Source organism: Echinops telfairi, unplaced genomic scaffold, assembly GCF_000313985.2.
Source record: "Echinops telfairi isolate 266 unplaced genomic scaffold, ASM31398v2 ScPeMD7_70;HRSCAF=299, whole genome shotgun sequence".
In the NCBI taxonomy this organism is placed as follows: domain Eukaryota; kingdom Metazoa; phylum Chordata; class Mammalia; order Afrosoricida; family Tenrecidae; genus Echinops; species Echinops telfairi.
In genome coordinates, this window is record NW_022103968.1 from 40,680,273 (window position 1) to 40,701,675 (window position 21,403).

A 21,403-nucleotide genomic window follows, 5' to 3' on the forward strand; every position below is an offset into this window, starting at 1 on the left:
TTTTTTTCAAAACTTAGTTTTTGAGCAAAAGCAAAGACTTTGCCACAATGTGGTTTGAAGCGGTCTTTTAGGTAATCAAACTGCATGCTCTATTAGCTTGTGTGTTAGGCAGGGTTCTCTCGAGAAACAAAACCAGGACACTTTGGTTTTATATATATATTGTTTTTGTTGTGTGTTTTTTTTAATGGATGGGTTTATACAGCAAATAGGGATATAACAGCTAATTAGTCCGCACAGCAGTACAGAGGGTCTCAGTTCAACTCACTTTTTCGTGGAACAGTTAATATATCGGAATTCCTTCAACTCACATGGATTGCTGGGTCCAAAGTCAAGGAAGCAGATAGTGGAGTCCTCTCTGAGGCAAGGCTGGCAGAGTCTGCCCACAGGCAGCGAACAGCAGGGTGGGTCAGCAACAGTCAGTACCTGGGGAGCTTAGCTAAGCAGGCCCAGATGGAATATCTATTGAACTCAAGTAATGCAAGGTGACAGAATCCACCAGCCTGAAGTTATGTATGCACCAGCAGCGTGGCGAAGCAAGTCTCAAAGGAGCCTCAAGCTCCAGCTACACAATCCATGGATTGGCGGGGCCCACAGGTAGTATAGCACACAGGTTGAGGCAGAGAACTAGCAAAAGCAGTAGCACACTGGTCTGATCAGGGAGCTAGAGAGAGGTGGGTGGCCTTGCAGAGCCTTGCTCTCCAATCAAACTGTGACCTGAATAATTCCACTTGTTCCTATTGGCCAGGTGGGCACAATAAACCTAACACAGCTTGTGAAGGTCAAGGGCATTCGATTATTTTTGTCAACCATTGATAGAATAGTATAAGCTTGGATAATAGTATTTATTGAACTGGATTTTTCTCATGGAAGGAAAGGCGTAACAAAACTATAAATTCCCACGTACATATCATTAAAATGTAGAACCGTCCTTTCTACAAATTTATGAATACAACTATTAACCATGGTTTTTCTTCTTCATTATATGTGTTGGATTTCCAAAATATTTTTACTTAAAATGGGGTTCTGTTCCTCTATCATAAGTTGGTTCTGATATAAGTCGAATCCTCCTAAAATTTTTTTATTATTAATGCCTTTTATAATCAATGTTTTTATAAATTTTACACATTTTTCTTTGGGGGTTGGCATGAGTATGTCAACACCAGTAAATTATGTGCCACAACATTGTTTGCAGTCTGTATTACTACTGAGGTACTAGTGAAAAATAAGGTTCATGGAAACTAAAAAAAAGACAAACAAAAAACTTCAACTATGTTTTAAGTAGGGCATTACTTGTATATATTTTTCTTACTATTCTATAGTTTATGCTTTTAAAAAAGACTAATAAAACCACACTCAAATATTAGGAAACATGTTAAGCTAGGCAGAATTGATTATGTGGATTGTCAAATAAAGCAAACAGCTCAGTCTCTTAAAGGAAATAATGTCACCACGTTCATGTCTGTTCCCAGGTGTTCTTCTCTACGGGCCTCCTGGCTGTGGCAAGACACTGATTGCCAAGGCGACAGCCAAAGAGGCAGGCTGTCGATTTATTAACCTTCAGCCTTCAACACTGACTGATAAGTGGTATGGGGAATCTCAGAAATTGGCTGCTGCTGTTTTCTCCCTTGCTATGAAGTTACAGCCATCTATTATCTTTATAGATGAAATAGGTATGTTTTCTATGTGATCACTTTAAAAAATCATTTTTAAAGTTGGTATTTAGATAAACATTTAATTTTAATTAATCAGCCCTATTAATAAAGCAAGCCTTGGTGGCATAGTGGCTCCTCATGAGAAGGACAGTAGTTCGAAACCACCAGCTGTTCTGTGGGAGAAAAATGAGGCCTTCTCCTGTAAACACGGACAGTCTTGGAAACTCACAGGGAGCTATTCTACTCTGCTTGGCAGGGTCTCCGTGAGTCAGAATCGGCTCGATGGCAGTGAGTTTGGGGTTTGGTATTAATCAAGCAGAGAACCCAGCATCCCAGTATGCTGTGAATATCCCTGGGTTGTGCAGCGAAACTCCTAGTCTCACATCCTTTCCCCAAAGCTCTGCTTAGGTAATTATATTCCAGTCTCTCAATACCAAGTATTTTATTTCTCTTACCTATGGTGACATAAATGTAATTTTGGGAAGTCAAGATAACAAATTGTAATTTAGCTTACTGAATCATTTACTCAAAATATTTCAGGATATCAGTATAATCTCCTGAGGAAACATAATTAAGTCTGTTCCCTTGTAATTTTTAATAGTTTCTATGTTTGTTTAAATGATTTGAGATCATTTAAAAACAGTTCCTTTTTCATTTCTTAGGTTAACTCTTTTTTTGCGCCTTGTAGATTCTTTCCTGCGGAATCGTTCAAGTTCTGATCATGAAGCTACAGCCATGATGAAAGCTCAGTTCATGAGTCTCTGGGATGGATTGGATACTGATCACAGCTGCCAGGTAGGTGAAAGTAATCTTCTCATAGTTCTGTTGTTGTGGCCAGTAAAGTACAGGCGCATGCGTGGTATACACATTTTTACACAAATTTTCACAATTATTTATACTTTGACATTTAACTGATGAAAATCTTAGAGAATATGATATGTATAAATTTCATCCATTTAGAGGTTTTTATGTTATCTAAATGCTAATAGATTACCTAACTGCTTTAGACAAATGCAATAGGGGAAAAAACTAGGGGAAATGTTCTCCACAGAATTACAGAACTTACTATGCCAAAGACGAGGAAATGTACATTTTCTTTTTTTATTATTCTTACTCTTAACTCTTTTGCCACTTATTTGAATTTGCTGTAACCAGTTACCCTCTGTTCCTATGACTCTTTGTTTTCACTGGTTGTTGCAACGTACACACTTTCTCACCCATTACATGTCCTCATGCTTCCCTGGCTTTCTCCATCCCGGTGGAGGGATAAAAACATGAGGCTTTTCCCTGACCACTTTGTGGTTTAATTGTCCTTTTTAAGAAATACCTTATTGGTACACTTTACTGGAGAAAAATCACAAGATTCAAAAAAACACGGGAAAATCCCATTCTAAATCTCATCACCTAAATCATTGTTTCCCTAAGTGGGTGATATCTCCCACTCATGGGGCACTGAATCTGTCCAGGGCTCTGCAAAAACCTACACTTTGTCCTGGATTATACGCTGCAGTACAAAGGTTTGTAATGGCCGTGGGAATGCTGAGTAATTTTTCTTCTGAAAAGAGGGCAATAAGGCCAAGTAAGTTTGGAACCTATGACCTAGATAAAATCTTTTAGCTTTAAACACACATGCACCACACAAGTTCACAATTATTTCTATCTTTACACTTCACATATTTCCTAAAACGTGTTCCAAGGAATGTACGGCATTCCCTGTTGGTCAGTTACAGTGCACTTACGGATAGTCTCCCTGGCCAGTTGCTTTCATATTTAAGTTTGGCTTCAGTTAGGTGATGTGTTTTTCAAATCTTATACTTCTGCTTGTTGGGTGTGTGTATGTGTGTGTGCACCTCATGCATGTTTTTTGTTTTAATTCCCCCTTTTTTAAGAAGAAAAAAGTTTTGGTTTTTTTTTTTATCAATTTATTGGGGCTCATACAATTCATCACAATACATAGATCAATTGTGTAAAGCACATCTATACATTTGTTGCCGTCATTCCCAAAATTCGCTTTCCTCTTGGGTTCCCAGAATCAGCTCATTTTCCTTTTTTCCCTTCCCCCTCCCTTCCACCTCCCCTGAAAAAAGTTTTTTGAGGTCGTGTACATGTGAGACACACGTGTCCCAGTGGACTCTGTTTGGCAGCATTGGTGAGGTGAGGCCCACTTCAGATTTTTGGCTACACATGTCCCCAGTAGGTGTTAGCACATAATACAATTGAGATAGTGACTTTCTGGAAACTCTGAGAAACTGAAAATGTTGGTTGGGCAATGTATGCCTGTGAAAGTGTTAAAATGTAGGTGTCTGGGGACAGTAGTGGGAATGGAGGCATCACTGTAGTAGTTTATGAAAAACAGAACCATGATAGTTCAGTGCCTTATGAGTTGGGCAGCTAACTGAAAGGTCAGCAGTTCAAAACCACCAGCTACTCTTAGGGAGAAAGATGAGGTTTTCCACTCCTGTTAGGAGTTAGCACCTTGGAACTGGTTGGGACAGTTCTACCCTGTCCTATTGTGTTCCCAAGAGTTGAAATTGACTCAGTGACAGTGAGTTAGAAGAGAATTGGAAATAAGTTAAAGAATTGAAGAATCTGAAAAGGGATCTAAAAATGGGATCTCATAATTTTGCCAAGCCCCCAATTTCTTCATATTATTTATCCTTTAATAAAAAGTAGATCCATTTGTTTTCGGCATACATTAAATTTCTATCTTCCAAAAATAAGCAAACCATCTCAAAGTTGCAAGAATTGGAGACATGTTATTTTCTCCTATTGACAATAATTTTCTGACATGTCAATGAAAAGCCAATATCATTGACAAGCTTTGGGAGTTTTCTCGGTACTGGGACCATTAACAATAAGTAAGACTATGTGGCCTGGCCGCTTGTGATCACTCTCTTATTGTGTATTGAGGTACTTCATTTACCTTTGACACTTAGTCTATTAGCCCAGTGGACTTCAAAATGGATTCACAGAATTTTATATTTCCAGGTCCTCAACTTTCAAGAGTTCTTTTTACTGAAGCTCATCTCCCTGAAAACATGCCTGTGGTGCCCCTTTACACCCGCCTCCTCCTTCAGGGAAGAAAGGCAAACCTTACTGTCACATAGTGTCCGAACATGATTCGTGTCTCAGAGGTCAGGAGTTCTGAGGCACCACCAAGGAAGGGTTTTCAACTATCAGATCAGTATTTATTTATTTTTAAAAAGAGATATCAGTTCATGTGCCCTTTTAATTGATTTGCTTAGTTTATTTTTGCCTCCTACTTCCCTCCTTTTATCTATCAGTTTCTGAGAGAGGAAATTCTTTGAGGTCTGGGTTAGAGATAGATTTCTCTAAAATGGTTTGTATTTGTTTCTGCCAGGTGCCCAAGGGGCACTACCAAGCCAGGACTGATTTAAATGACATTCTTGGCTGAAAGTAAGGCAGATTTGGACTAAACACCTGGAGAGCCGACAAGGGTATTTTCAGAGGAGATTACCTCCCCCAACACCAAGGTAACATAAGACAGGCAGTTGTCTGTACAGGCCCTTGGTGGTGACGGAGGGAATCTGTCCACATTCGTTCTCCCGTACACTAAGCCTTTTCGTTGAACACAAAGCAGTCTTTTATCCTTAGAATTGTCTCTTCCCCTGAAAGGCTTTAAAAACCAAAGCTAAGTTCCCTACATTTGGAATATGCTTCTAAAGAGCAAATTGGCTCCATTCTATCTCCTTGGTTCCCACTTTCAATTAGTTCTTGTCCTGATTATTCCTTACTTATGTGCCAGGTAAGTAATATATTTTAAAAGAAAAGAAAATATTTCATCTGCATATTTGTTGGGGGCATTTGTCATCTATTGAGAAAGGAAATCCTAGGATCCCACACCCACTCCCACCCCCTAGTTATTTTCATGAATCACCTCCTTAGATCTCATGGAAAAGGGGTGAGAAAGTTCATTTGTTATTTTTAGCTGTAAAGCTACTTTCTGTTTTGTAATTCATTTTTGTCTTTTTTGTTTAACAATGTATTGAGAATCAATATTTCTTTAAATATTTGCTTCTACATTTCATATAGTGTGTCTTTATAGATTGCCATCTGAATGTACCTTTATAGTCCATATCTTTTAACTTTAAAAGAACATATCTGTCCCTGTGTTATATCCTAGGTAGTTTTCTTTTTTTTGCAAGTTAAATCAAAATTCAGTTGGATATCCTCTGCGGTTTACTTTTTCGTTTACCTTATTTCAGTTATACTTTTTTGGTACTAGAAACTAAGGTTCTTTTCCAAATCTATCAGGCCATATTTTAAAGTATATTTTATTGTGTTAGATGAAAGCTTACATAGCACATTAGGGTTCAATTTGACAAATTATAGACATCTTCTTTCTGTAATTTGGTCACAGCTCTTGGTGTGTCACCTTCTCATTTCCAGTCTGTGTTTCATGCCTTTTGGAGCAGGTTTCCTTGTCCTCCTTTGTCTTCTCATCGTTGCTTTGGGGGACATGTGACTTGTTTGTCCCATGTAGTTGCTTGCTTAAGAGGAGAAAACTTAGATGGACAGCGGTCTGTTTTGTAGTCCAATCTGTCACTTGACTAAATGTGACTTCTAGGAGTTTCTTCAGTTCTAAGCTCAAAGTTTAACTTAGGGCAACCATTTCAGGGACTCTTCCAGCCGATATCAGTTTACTAAGTGATAGGCCTTTGTTAGGCATATCAGCAATTTTTGATGGACTCTTAGACATTCCTCAGGTTTCCATTAAACCTTCGGCATCCATTAGTTGTATTAACCTTGGCTAGTTGATATAATCATTCTGTATCTGTATAGCAGGGATAATATTTACAAAGAAAAATCACAAACCAAACTCATTCCTATTGAGCTAATTGAGACAAATTATTTATTCGGTGCCATCGAGTTATTTCTGACTCATGGCAATCCTATATGCTGTAGAACAAAGCACCGCCCAGGCTTGTCCGTCCTTTCAGCTCGTAACGTTTGAGCCCATTCCCGCAGCCACTGTGTTGATGCATCTTGTCGTGGGACTGATACATAAAGGAGGAAGAATGAAATCCGCTGAAGAATTGTACAGTTTTAAGGAACGCATGCACGTCAAATGCTTATAAAGTGCCTGCGGATTATACAAGGGGGCTTCAGAAAATTCATAGGAAGTTTTCATTGTCTTTTAACTTTATTTTTTCCACAAACCCTTGGAAGCCCCTCATAAGTGGTAGAATTGTGTGTATGAATTCTGTGGTGCCTACGTTGCAGGTCATTTGTGCTAAAGAAATTTTGGCTTCTGTCAGATTTTCCCCCTAAAACAAATAGATTTAGACCCAAGATCCAGGTTTACTAGTTATGAACCTTGAAATCTCAAAATATTTCTCAAGAGGTGCGCGCGTGTGTGCATGCGCTTGTGTTTGCTCAAATTTACATCTCTGTTCTACATATTAAACCTGCCTCTAGGGAATGGGTTTTCTAAGATTTCACCATTGTTCACAGGGCCAGAGAATATAACTCCTGGTTATATGCAGAGTGATGATCTCCTCAAGCACTCTAACCTGTAAGATATCCAATGCACACTCCACTCTGAACGTGGACGTATTGTGTGTGGTCACTTCTACCTTTGCTTATCTACCTCAATTTTTGCAAAAGGTTCTCTGCTGGCACCATATAGTATTTTTTTCCCTTTTTTTTTTTTTCAGACTTGTCAATTAATTTGCTTGGGGTATTTTTTTGTTTGTTTAATGTTTTACAGTAGGGTTTAAGAATATCTTAAGTCCACCACATTGCACAAAATCAAAAGTCTGAACCATATCACTTTTAAGAGGAAATTAAGAACATGTAACAACATGTCTTTCTGTATCACCTTTATAAGAGTATAGTCTCATTGTAAGTGAAAGCTGTCTTAAGCTTTTCGTTGAATGGTTAGAGAAGAAGCATAGTGGGAGTAACTTCAGGTCACGTGTAAAACATATGTGTTTTAGGAAACATCAAAACATTTTCTATTACTAACTGACCCTGATAAACCCTGTCAGTGGAGGTATTTCCAACTTGCTCAAGTGTCTGCCTAAGCAATGAGATGTGAAGCGCTTAGAAAATTGGGTAGTTGGGCCTTGTAAGAGAAAATCTTTTAATATTATATTCAGGGTCTAGTGTTCAGCTAGCTGTGTGTTAGTCTGGATAGATTAGAGAAACATTCATAGACACTCATGTGTATAAGAAAGAGGTTTATATGCAAGAGCAATTGAATATTGACAATACATCCCAGCCCAGTCCAGATCAAAACCAAAAGTACGATATTAGCCCATATGTCAAATACTAATCTATAAAGTCTTCAGACTCATGGGACACATGCAATGACGTTGAATGCAGGAAGAGCACAGGCCAGTGGGTGGAAGCTCTTGTGGATCCAGTGGCGGTGTAAGCATCTCAGCACTGGCAGGGGTCTCCATGTGGCTCAGCTCTGGCTCCGTCAGCCTCTCTCCATGTGTCTTCTACACAGGGCTGTCTTGCAGGGAGTGTGCAGAGAGAGAGCCTTCTGCCTCCAAGGAGGAAATACAGGAGTTCCCAGAATCCTCAGGAGAAGGCCAGGCCCACACAGAGGCCTCATTGGCTATATCCTGATTGACAGACTAGACTCCACCCCTACGCTCTTAATCCTCGAATTGACACCAGATTATGTAACTACCCCAAGTTGTTTAAAGTGTACAAAATTGAGGTAATTGGGTGAAGTATACATCAGAGACACCTAACCAGAGTTCCACAACATAATTTTGATAGAGCACACATTAAGAACTGAGTTTTTAGACTATAATTCCTTGTTACACTAACAGCAGTACTGTTTTCATTGACTCATTTTGATTTGAGGAAACAAATAAAGATTACTCCCCTTTTTTGTTAAAGTTGAGTAACATTTTTTAACTTTTTTTTTTTTTTTGGTTGAGGAGTTAAAATTCTCATTATTAGTTTTGAATTAGTAGTTTGATGCATACTTTTCTTAGGAGCCAAACACCTTTTTCTAAAGTTGTGTGACTGCGGGTAGAGCCACATAACTTTAGCACTTTCTTACAAATGTGATTTGGTGTGGAGAACAGGAATGGAGAACAGCCCGATTAAACCCCTCACCAGTGTTAGAAACCAAGTAGCTGAGGGTATGCTTTTCATCTGGAAAGATGTGAAGGGTATTGATTATTATTTTAAACTTGTTTTATTATTATATTAGTTGGGATTGAATCCATATATCAGATCATTTTAAACATCTTTTTAAAAATCATTTTATTGGGGGCTCGTACAACTCTTAATCACAATCCATACATACATCCATTGTGAGGCACATTTGTGCATTTGTTGTCATCATCATTCTCAAAACATCTTTCTACTTGAGCCTTTGGTGTATTCTTAAAGTCGTTGAGACATAAGTTCAGATCAAATTATGTTAGCTCTCAAACTTATTAAAAAGTTTATCTTCGTATTTTGTGTTAAAGATTTAAAAAAGCTCTGATTTACACAACTGATGCCCAGGAGATGTGTTAATTTTGTTTCCCAACTACTAAATAATAAGTACTGCTTTCCATTTTTAATTTTAGCTCATCTGAATAAATTAGTGAATGAATAATTTGACTTAATTATTCATCTGAATAAATTAGTGGATGAATAATTTGACTTAATTAGATTTAGCCATAAAGTATTTCATGAAATCCAAGCAACCTTTATTAACATCATTATCAAAATGGCAGTTTTAAAAAAATATATCCTCCGTCTAGCTCTATATACTCGGAAGGCACTGTTTTCATCTCTAACCTTTCCTTAAAGAATTCCATGCTCTGCTCTTTACCTATATCAAATTGGCACTTTTGGCATCCTCAAGGGACTTAACTATCTTTTCTTTCAGCACTGTGGGATGCAGCCCACATCCCGATGGGTCCTAAGCGATGGTTGTGTAATTGAAGTCAAGGAATTAATAGGCAGACAAAACTTTGGGAGTGATCACCTCCATGGTATCAGGAACCAGGTCCTGGAGAGAGAGAGAGAGAGAGAGAGAATGTATTCTTATACCAATTTATATAGTCTTAGGGCATACAAGCCCCGCTAATTACAGATAACCACATATATAACAAAGTGGGAAGTATCTTAATGCCTGAGTTCGTTGGAGGAATAGGGATGGGGGAGTGATTGTCCCCTGAGCTGGGAGAGCAACATGTCTGCTCCTATAAACAAAGGTGCTGACTAGATAGCAATCAGCCACGTGCTTGTAAGAGGTAATTTTAAGGTAGCACTTTTATGGGAGGATATTGTGGGGATTATTTTTAATTATAAGAATGTCTCTGGTACACGTCTCGAACTCACAAATGTGAAGGCCTCCCTCCACTCAATTCTGGCCTCCAAGGCTTCTTAAATACTATATGTGAATAAAGAATTTGCCCACATACACTCTCTTCCCGGTCCTCTGTTTCCCACTTGGCAGAACAGGAAATCCTGAAAGGCTAAGATACAGAACTGTAGGATGGATGGGATAGGTTTTCCAAAAGAATGAGCAGGCACGTTGTTGTAAATATAAAAAATGTCTTAGCACAATTTTCCTGGCCTTTTTCTAACCAAAGCAGTTCTTAATTTTCTTAAAACATACTTATCAGAAGCCCCTATGATTAACCTGTGAACTTCAAGAAAATCTGTCGTGACCCCTTTAGAATCTTAAAAAACATTTGCCATAAATCTCACAAACTGACTTCTTTACCCAGATTCCCTCAGGTCACTGTTTTGAATTGGATGCTCTTTTTGAAGACACTGTAATGAGAATAAGACAAATCAAGTATTGCGAGAACTTGACAGCAGCCATCACTGATCACAGCGGCTTGTTTAAACGTTTCCTTTGGCATCAGTCTGTACGTGTATGAGCTGGAATCCCAGTAGCAATACTTTTTTACTTACCCTCATACATGAAGTGGTCTTAAGTGCATGGGAAAAGAAGCGCCAGTGTATATGTAAAGGTTGTTGGGTTTGGAGCCTTAAAAGCACTCTTTAACATTTCTTTCACTGAAACTGCAAGTGTTTTCAGTCATTCTTGATGTTTCCTATCTGCAGTTATCCTGTTCATATGCATTAATGCCATGTTGTGCTAGATATATTTGGAATTCTTGACCCTTTTCTACCTTTTCATATTCTATGTTACCATTCTTATACTGCCTCAAGCCCAGAGTAGCTTTTGTGACTTTGCGCACTCAGTTCTTATATCACTTTGAATCTCTGTTAATGATTAATAGACTTTATTTCAAAAATGTAATAATTTATACTCCTTTTTTTGTCTTTACCATTTATTTCATTTGATTAGTCTTAAGATTTGGTTTGTTTTATATATGATAGTAATTTTTTTTCTTTAAAAATTAATTTTCTAGCATTATGGAAAGTCAATAAAAATAGGTGTCATCTCTTCTCGGCCTTTTGCCTAAGATCAAGTGTAGTATCTGTTCTTATCAGTTTAATATCTGATACGTCCTCTATCCGAGGACAATATATTAAATGGATTTTTGGAGGAGGGAGATGGAATAGGAGCTTGCTCCGTCCACTCCACGCATCGACCTGGTATTGCAGTATTGCCAGGAACGGTGCACCCCCTCGGGGGAATTTTAAAAAAATAGGGGGGCGAGGGGGAATAGGTAAGTCATTCAAGTCAGTCAGGGTACAGTGTAGCAACGATGAAACCTACAACTTCCATCTAGTTCCTAAATGCTTCCTCCCTCACCACTATCATGATCCCAGTTCTACCTTACAAATCTGGCTAGACCAGAGGATGTACACTGGTACAGATAGGAACTGGAAACACAGGGAATCCAGGACAGATGATCCCTTCAGGACCACTGGTGAGAGTATGGATACCAGGAGGGTGAAGGGAGGGTGGGGTGGAAAGGGGGAACCGATTACAGGGATCTACATAGAACCTCCTCCCTGGGGGACGGACAACAGAAAAGTGGGTAAAGGGAGATGCTGGACAGTGTAAGACATGACAAAATAATAATTTATAAATTATCAAGGGTTCAGGAGGAAGGGGGAAGCGGGGAGGGAGGGGGGAAAATGAGCTGATGCCAAAGGCTTAAGTGGAGAGCAAATGTTTTGAGAATGATGAGGGCAGCAAATATACTAATGTGTTTGACACAATTGATGGATGGATGGATGGATGGAATGTGATTAGAGTTGTATGAGCCCCAAATAAAATGATTTTTAAAAAATAGGTAAGTCATTGATTCATGTTTTGACTTTAGGTCTGTTGGGTTTGGGCGAGTGACCCAAAAGCAAAAGTTGCACTGCATTACAGAACTGACCTTTCCCAATTGATCGTTTTTCCCCGCTAGGTGGCAGTCTCCCACAGTTACTGAAAGTGACTTGGCTCTGAGGCGCTTGTATAGTGTTAAATGTAAAGAGTAGAACTGGGATATAGATTTGATAGCTATTGTAGCATTTTTGGAGTTAGATTTGAGATTATTTCAAAAATCCAAGACTTCTTGGGTTAAAATGTACTGATGTTGAGGAGTTTTACGTTTACATGGAATATCAATGAATTTCATTTGGATACCAGATGCATGCTTTTTTTTTAGGTCATAATGGAATATTGACAATACTAATATTGAAGCCTTGCAGAAATTAGCAAGTTTTATCTTTGTGTTTGCTGGTTTTGATTTTTAAAATGGATACCTGTTGTCATGGTATATTTTTTATGACTAAATGACAAAAAAATGGAACAGCTGACTTCTTTTGTAAATCTTTTTCAGCATATCGATGTTTTCTTTTACTTTGTTGCCCTCCCTTAAAGTTGGTTTATTTGAGGTTTTATTTCAGCTACTGAGTAGCTGTAGTTCTTATAGTGATAGTGTTAATGTGAAAACTAGAGATAAAATAAATTTTACCTTTTAGTGTTACTCAAATCGGCAACCTTAGTATAAATGGTTTTTAGTCACTTGGTGTTTATTCATTAAGCATTTATATTTTGTACAAAATCTGTTAGTTTTAAAATCATTAAAGTTTTTTTAGTAATTATACTTGCATCTCAGTTATACATATATTTAGTCACTAGCTGTCCAGTGAAATGGGTCAATTTTCCCAGTTTTGGTATCTTGTCATTAGATTTATTTAGGGTTAACTTAAATTTACTTTAAATTTAGATTTGAGTTATACTGGATTAAAGTCAGACTTACAGATTTCTTTCAAGCCTCTTGTTCTTATTAGGAATAATGGACATAAGGAAAATTACTGTTAAATTTACTACTGTGTGTATTCTCTGTATATTTAGGTCATTGTGATGGGAGCCACTAATCGACCTCAGGACCTTGACTCCGCCATCATGAGAAGAATGCCTACGAGATTTCATATCAATCAACCGGTGGGTGGTGGTCATTGATAGAACGAACGGCTAAATAGTAGCATGTGTGGCCATCTTTGGTTGCGATGCCAAGCGGGGGATATTTGGTGCTTGTTCCTGTTCATCCTAATTCTATAGTCGTTGTGACAGGCAGAGGAGAAAGAAGGCCAGGACCATGCTCATTTGCTTCTTTGTCTTTTGTGCTCTTCTTTACCTTTCTCTTCATTGTTTTTACCCCTAAGATCATTGCTGTGTGCCTTCTATGACTCTTGAATGTTTTTATTCACCTCAAATTAGTCTAGCATTTTCAGTGATTAGGATATAATATGTTATATAAGAAAATCTAAATTATTGTTTTGGGTTTAGCATAGAATAAAATTGAGGGAATGAAGTTGTAGTATTATTCTGCTCTGAAGGCTTAATTAGAAATGACAGATCATTTGATTAACTTCTTTCCTGTAATAGGAATTGATTATTAGCTATCACTTCAAATACAAAACTGACTTGTCGATATGTTGTGCTGTGGTGGTTGTCTTACTATGATGCTGAAAGCTGTGTGTTGCAACTGCCCCACCCTCCCCCAAGTGGGTCAGTTCCAGGGGAGCATCTAGACCAACGGTTCTCAACCTGTGGGTCGCAACCTCTTTGTAGGTCAAGCAACCCTTTCACAGGGATCGCCCGATTCATAACAGTAGCAAAATGATAGTGATGAAGTAGCAACAAATATAATGTTATGGTTTGGGAGGCTCATCACAGCATGAGGAACTGTATTAAAGGGTCATGGCATTAGGAAGGTTGAGAACCACTGCCCTAGACTAAACACTTAGTGATCTGCTTCTGAAGATCACTTAGTGACAGCCTGTAGATTACAGCTATCATCCCTGGTGATTGGTATCATACTTGGTGAAGTGGGTGGCATGAAAGACCTCTGGTGAGATGGATTGACACAATAGCCACAGTGATGGTTTAATGTGCTGGCACAGAGCTTGGCAGGGTTGCCTTCTGCTGTACATAACATCCCCATGTGTTGAAGCTGATTCACTGTCCAGTATCAATAGGATATTTCAACTTAGGAATGTGTTGCCTCCTTTCTAGCATCCCCATTAAAAAGCTACGCGCCCCCAAGTAGATGGATATAGACTATTGCTACCTTGGAATTGTTCCACAGAATCTCAAATGCTAAGGTTTGTTACGTTCAGATGAAGAAGAGGGAAAAAGCCTGCTTGAGTTGTGCACGATGGACTCCGTACAGTCATGTACAATCATGTACAGGAGCTTTTACTTTGCCATTCTCTTGCAGATTTTGAAATTAAAATATTACCAAATTTACAATCTGTATAAAATTACCATGCTATTTGAAAATTGAAGTGATAAAGCAACTAGGATATCTTTTAGTTGAATGTGGGAGGCTATAAAATTATGTAGTATAACTCATAGTTATTGGCATCCTTGTGGCAGCTACCTGCTAACCTTTGGTAGATGGTACATGCCCCCTATCCTAATAGAAATGTGTAGCAGGGAAGATAGGTACATAAAAAGTGAAGTATGCTTTAAAAAGGAATGTTTAAAGAACTAAGCACCTGAGCGATGGTGAGGCTTAATTCCATCTAAGGAATCAGCGAGATTTACAGAACCCAGCCAGCTGGCCTTGAGGGATGGTTAGATGTGGGCATTTGAGGGAAGGGCTTAGGAAGGAAGGGCTTTCTTGTCTGCAGAAACAAATGTTCAGTGGCAAAACTCTAGGAGTGGATTTCTTGTCTCAGCACCCTGAGACAAGTAGATGGAGAGGAGGCTGCAGCCAAGTTTAGATGAACTATGTGGATTTTATTTTATAGTCCATGAGAACTTTTTTTTTTCATTTAAGTTTTGACCAGAACGACTCTTAAGACAGTGATAACTGATAGTCTTTGCTAGTGGTCCAGTAGGAAACATATTTTTTGTATGGCAGAAGAAAACAGGAGGATACAGCAGTATGGAAAGTAGCATTCATTAGAGATGTAAGTTTAAGATGTTAATTGTATGAGATAGCAAATGGGGTGTCAGTTGTGGTTACCATAGAAACTAGAACCCTGGCGGCACTCTGGGTTAGGCACTGGACTGCTAACTGCAAGGTGAGCAGTTCAAACCCACCAGTTCCTCTTCAGGAGAAAGATGAGATAGATGGCCAGCTCCTATATAGAGTCTAGGAAATGCTGTGTATGGTCAAATATGAGTCTGAATCCACTCAGTGCCACTGGGTTTGGACCATAGAAACAGAAAATTTTAGCCCCTTTCTATTTTTAGTCAAAATACAAACACTGCTCATTGTGAGATAATTTTTTTCTTGTTACATAACTCTGCTGTATGACTACCTGAAAATTCCTCCAAAGTAAACATTTACTGTACCAACAAATGGTAGATATTGGTGATTGTGTAACGAATTAACATTTGCTGTTGATACTCGCATTGAGTGAAGCAGGGTTTGTCTTGGTTTGGCTTTCAGATACTTTTATATGATAATCTCTAATTAGCCCTGCTTTGTCAATATTTATGGGAATAGGAATGAGTCAAGCCATGGTAATTTTTTTTTTTTTTGCCATGGTAATTTTTAAAAGCACTTATACTGCCTGGATGTATAAGATATTCTATAAATGGAGTTAATGTTTCTTTTCTCTGGTGTAATAATTTGAGGCATCACTGGGGGAACAAAAGCATATATATCTATAGGCACATAGCACTAATAGCACCAAGTGAAAATTTACAGATATAAATTAGTGAACATGCAAGTTATATGTTGAAATAGATGGACTTGTGAGGGGAAGTATTACCATCTCTTCTAATTGTTGATAAAATGTTACGGTGGTGGTGAGTTTTTAGAAGTTTCCTTAAATTTTGAAAGAGATTTGGCAAGCTTTAGAAGAAAGGTGTTATATTCATAGATACTCATTTACTCAGGAAACATTCATTGCCAGTCACTGTGTGAGGCGGTGGAATAGAGTGAGAGAATGCAGTTCCTGCTGACAGCTGTAGTTTAGTCTAGAATCGAGACTTGCTTTAGCCAGGTTACCATTGGAAAGGAAGGAACAGCAGGAAAAGTAGTTGATGCCTTTTTTTCTTTTTTTATAGCTAACTGAAAATTATCTTGGTTTTAGGCTCTGAAACAGAGAGAAGCAATCCTGAAACTGATCTTGAAAAATGAAAATGTAAGTAGAAAATTACATTTTCCTTCATCCTATAAACACGGTTATGTCCGTAGATCATTTTAGAAGTGTAAAAGAAGACCTGAGAATAATGTAGCGGTGAACACCACCTAAAATAGTGTGAAACTAGTGATTACGCATATAATTCAGTAACTGTAGTATATTGGCATATTTGAAGTAATTAAGAGATAACCTTTCAGTTCAAAAAAGCTGTATGTCTTCTCTTAGCTGTTTAAACCTATGCAGGTTATAGAAAAGACTTATTTTAAACAGAAGTGTTTTACTATTTGGTGTTTTTTAAAAATTGAATAATATTTCAAGTCAAAATACAGGTTTAGCATAAAGTGAAACAAAATCATCAGTAGCCTTTGTTTTTAAGTTTTTATGTAGACAAGGCCGCCACATGGCTCAAAAGTTAGAGTACTGTATACATTTGCATATAAGCCGACCCAAATATCAGCCGAGGCACCTAATTTTACCACAAAATTGCTTTAAAAATGTGCTGGAAAACTCAGCCATACACGAGTATGTATGGTATATATGGTAAGTAGTTGTGCTGTCCTAATTAATGTTCTTTGGTTTACTTCTTTGGGTTCTAATATCCAATGCAGTGACTATACAGAATTCACAGACGACATTCATTATTAAAGAGTTTATTAAGAAAATTAATAAGTTACAATGCCAGTGACATTGCATTGGGTAAATCTGCATAAGACCTCTTTAAAGTGTTATAAATAAGATGTGCCTGACCCAAGCCATGATACTCTCTTTGTTTAAGATGATTTTATTGGGGGCTCTTAAAGTTTTTATAACAATCCATACATCATTTGTGTCAAGCATATTTGTACTTATGTTGCCATTGTCATTTTCTAAATATTTACTATTTGAGCCCTTGGTATCAGCTCCTCTCCTCCACCCCCCCAGCCCCATGACCCTTAATAAATTATAAATTATTTTCATATCTTACAGCAACCACTGTCACCCTTTACCCAAATTTCTGTTGTTCGTCCCCCTCGGGATGGGGGTGGGGGTTATGTGTCCATCAATGTGATCGGGTACCCTTTCCTCCCCTTCTCCCCCCACCTTCCCCCTACCCTCCTGGTGGATGGTTTGAGCAGAGGCCTGAAGTCCGTCCACTTTCTCCATGTATTACCATATAAATATAAGTACCTACGCCAGTACCTCTTTTTATGAATTAATATAGTTACATAAGTGCACACTTATGTTATACCTCTATCCATAGCTTTGCTTCCTAGATCTTTTCTCTGTTTCCTTTTACCGTCTCCTGTCCCACCATCATGCTAGCCCTTCTTCCTCTTAGTAATTCCTCTCAGCTAGATTTTGAGGGCTCTCCAGGGGCTTTGTTGCTTTGCTTTGCTCCCATTGCTGACCTGTTATGTTCTCTTCTTGGTGTTTCCCCTCCCCCCCGGGAGGGGGGTTGTCAGACACACTCACTCCCTGCTGTGTGTCCCCAGTATTGTCCTCTGTCGAGGTATGTTCCAGTGAGGGGACATTATGTCCCAAGCTGTTGTCAGCCCTATAGTCCCATCTGTGTCTTAGCATCTTTGTGCAGGGACGTCGTCCTCAGGGCTTGGTGTGACAAGTGTCCCTCACTCTCTTTCCTTGGTTTGCTTCCATGTGGGCATGGCATGCCAGCCCCTCTCCCAAACCTGTAGGTTTAGTGTTGTCCTCTGTAGCACATACTTCTAGTGGGGGGCTCAGTTTGGCTGTGATTGGGGCCGCCGGCCCTGTAGACATTTCTGTTTTATGAGTTGCTCTATATGGTTATGTTGCCCTCAAGGGTTTGCACACCGTGGTGTGGTCTGCACTCACACTCCCTTTTCTGTGGAGATATAAACAATACCCTTCCCCTGCATGGATTTGTACCCTTCTCCCCCAGTGCCGTCGTCTCTCTCTTCCTCCCCGCTTCCTCCGCCCCTCTCTTCCCCTTCTTTGTGTTGGAATGACATGAAGCTATGATACTTTTAATTGACTCATATGCATGTGAAAGTTGGACATGGAATAAGGTAAATCTAAGAAAAATTGATGCATTTGAATTATGGTGCTGGCGAGGAATATTGAAAGTACTGTGGACTGCCAGAAGAATAAACAGAGATCTCTTTTGGAAGAAGTACAGTCTGAATGCCCCTTAGAGAAGGATGGTGAGACTTCATTTCATGGACTTTGGACATGTTCACAGGGGAGACCAGTTCCTGGAGAATGACTCCATGCTTGGTAAAGGAGAGGGGCAGTGAATAAGAGGAAGTCTGTGTTGTCTAGAGAAACAAAACCCATGACAATCATGTATGTATAAGGGAAAGAACTTTATATTAAGTAATTTTCTATCAAGAAGGTACCCCAGCTCAGTCCAACTCAAGTGTATAAGTCCGATCCTAGCCAGGGCCCTCCGCAGGCCAATGACGCAGAGAGATCACAGGCCCATGGGTGCAGAGTCTCTTGGATCCAGAGTCAATGGAAACATGGCAGGAAGCTGACAGCTCCCAGGTTGGCTCCAGGGTGAGGCAGTTCACATGGGCCTGCCCCTGGAGGCAGACACAGAGTTCCAGCAAGCAGGAAATCGAGGGGGCAGAGAGATAGAGGAGGGGTCCCAAGCATTTTATATCAAAAGGTTGCACATCCCAGGAAACATCAATCAGGCCTGATTGACAGGTGGAACACCATCTCTCCACGAGTATAAATTGACAAAAACTACCACAGCCTTCTGCAATATGGATTGACATGGTGGCTGCAACAATGGGCTCAAGCATCATAATTGTGAGGATGGCACAGGGACCAGGTGGTGTTTCCGTGTGTTTTACTCAGGGTCCCTATGAGTCGGACCCAACTTGATAGCTCCAAACAACAACGCTAGTAAAATGCTCAGGCCGGTTACTTAGAAGGACCTGTTACAAAGTTCTTTCAGGGCTGCTAATAAGTGCCCAAAGGGGCATACTACTCTGCTGGAAGCCTCAACCCGAAGGCATTCAGATCAAGCTCTGTGGGTCAGCAAACCCAGCTCCCTGAATTAAGTGCCTGGAGGCACCCCAATCCAATAATCCTCAGCCTAAAGGCATTCAGCAAGCGTAGCTTCCCCAATTAAGTGCCCAGAGATACTCCTACACAAAAGCACCCAGCTCTGCTTGCTTCCTGGGTTGGGAAGACTGGTCCATGTTCTGACTCCCAGTTCTGCCTTTTGTATTCTGCACAGGAATCTTGGGTTCTAAGGACCCGCTCTACTCCTGGCTCTTGCTGGTAATGGAATCCATCCTCCTGCTGCTCAAGGGGCTCATTTTATATGCAACAGCATGGCATTCCAGGGAGTCCTGTTTACAGATGTCAGGATTCTCCTCCACCTTCCTAGAGTCATATTAAATCATTCACTGCCCCTGTAGTAGTTTACTTGGAAAATTCTGGAACTTTTCAGATTGGAGTTATGCCTATACAAACAAATTAGACTGTTTGTATTTCCTTCCTCCTTTTACTTAACACATAATAATAAACTGCACACACTTAATGTTTTTTCTCATGCTTTTGCAGTATTTTCATAATAGCTTGTAATTTCCATATCTGTTGTATAGTATATTATTACTTAATCAGTGCTCTATTGAATGGCTTTCAACTTGATTCACTTAGATGTCTGTTATAAAAATATAGCATTGAATAACTTCGTAAAAATGTATCATTCCACATTTAATGCAGAAATAACAGCAGAATGAATTTTTTTGACAGCAAAGTTTAGGTCAAAGGTTACAGTATATGAGATTTTGGTACTTAATACTAATTTACATGTGTTGATCTAGCCTCTGCTAGCAATGCAGTGTTAGAATGCTGCTCTCCCTCTGGTCTTGCCAGCAGAATGGTATAGAACTTTGTGCCAACCTTATAGGTAGGAACAGGTATCTCTTTGTAGTTTTAATTTGCGTTCTTTAGGAATGAAGTGAGTATTACATCATTTGAATCCTGCCCCTCTCCCCAACGCCTGTCCATTTTTCTATTAAAATACTGTTATTTTTCTTTCAAAATTATAGGAACTATATGTGTATTAAGGGTATTTGCCATTTTCCTGTTATGTGGTTTAAAGTTTTGTTTTTAGTTTGTCCTTTTGATTTTATACTTATTTTTCCTGTTATAACCTTTATTACTAAATTAAAAAGGTCTTTTTCATTACGTGGTTAAAAAGAATTTTCCATATATTCTAAGCTCTTGTTTTTTCACCCAAATCTATTTGAATAGCATGCTATTCCTCACTATCCCTAACTTGTTATCTTGCTATTTGACTGTGCTGTCTAAGCTCGGAAGCACAGAGATTGCATTTCTATGATTTCCTTTTCCGAACGCCTCTTAGCCCGTTGCTAGTCCTGTTCTTGCTGTACTCACCACTTTCTCTCTGCCTGTCCTGTCCATCACATCTGTAACAACAACACAAAACCTGTATTCGGTTTTTAACATTCTTGTACCATAATTATAACAGTAATTTTTATTTTCATTGAACAATCTGGGTTTCCTAAAAGGTTTTAAAAAACCATTTTGTGCAGGATATGTGTACAATTCACACATTGCAATTTTTAAAGTATTGTTTAATATTCTTAAATTATAGGCTTCTCCTTAACCTCTGTTCTTCCTTTTCTTTCAATTATATAATGGAGAAATCAGGTTGTGTTTGTCTGTTTTCCCCATCAAAAATGCTCTCAAATCAAGAGAGTAGATGAGAGCCAGGTGTAGGTGGAAGGGAAAGGGAAACATAGCTACTTACTAAGTAGAATTTTATTTTTTCATATCTGTAGCTCCTCTGTAGTTTGCTGTGTAAATCATTGATATCTTTGATAAGTCTAGATGCATGATATGAATCCAACTTTGCTTTAGGTTTTCCATGTAGATACCCAGTTGTCCCATACCATTGACTGAACAGACCATTTTTCTCTGCTGAATAGCGAGCGATGTTATGTCGCGTACTGGAAGCCCCTGACTTACAATGGAGTTTTTCCCCACAATAACTCTCTTGTAAGTTGGTGCTGATGTCTTTTTTCCTCTTTAATTTTCATTATTACTGCCTTTTATTATCCATGTCTTTGTAAATTTAGTCTTTGACTTGGGATGTGGCATGAGAATGGCCGCCTAAGCAAAATGCACATGGCAACGTTGTATGTAGTGCACATTAGTAACAATATAGTACACATTAGTAACAATATAGTGCACATTACTAACAATAGAGTACACATTAGTAACAATATAGTACACATTACTAA

At 38.8% G+C, this 21,403-nt stretch overlaps 1 protein-coding gene and 1 non-coding gene across 4 annotated transcripts in view; both read left to right on the forward strand.

Annotated features, from left to right (window-relative positions):
- Nucleotides 1-21,403, forward strand: part of ATAD1 (ATPase family AAA domain containing 1) — a 51,337-nt gene that overhangs the window by 20,474 nt on the left and 9,460 nt on the right. For all 3 annotated transcript variants that reach the window (XM_045291247.1, XM_004701087.2, XM_045291248.1), the window contains exons 5-8: nt 1,470-1,670; nt 2,341-2,447; nt 12,910-12,999; nt 16,110-16,160. In XM_045291247.1, the coding sequence (XP_045147182.1) occupies nt 1,470-1,670; nt 2,341-2,447; nt 12,910-12,999; nt 16,110-16,160 (449 nt within the window). The remainder of the gene's footprint in view (nt 1-1,469; nt 1,671-2,340; nt 2,448-12,909; nt 13,000-16,109; nt 16,161-21,403) is intronic.
- Nucleotides 11,051-11,241, forward strand: LOC115870056. Its single transcript, XR_004046524.1, has one exon. It is a non-coding gene; the product is annotated as a U2 spliceosomal RNA (small nuclear RNA).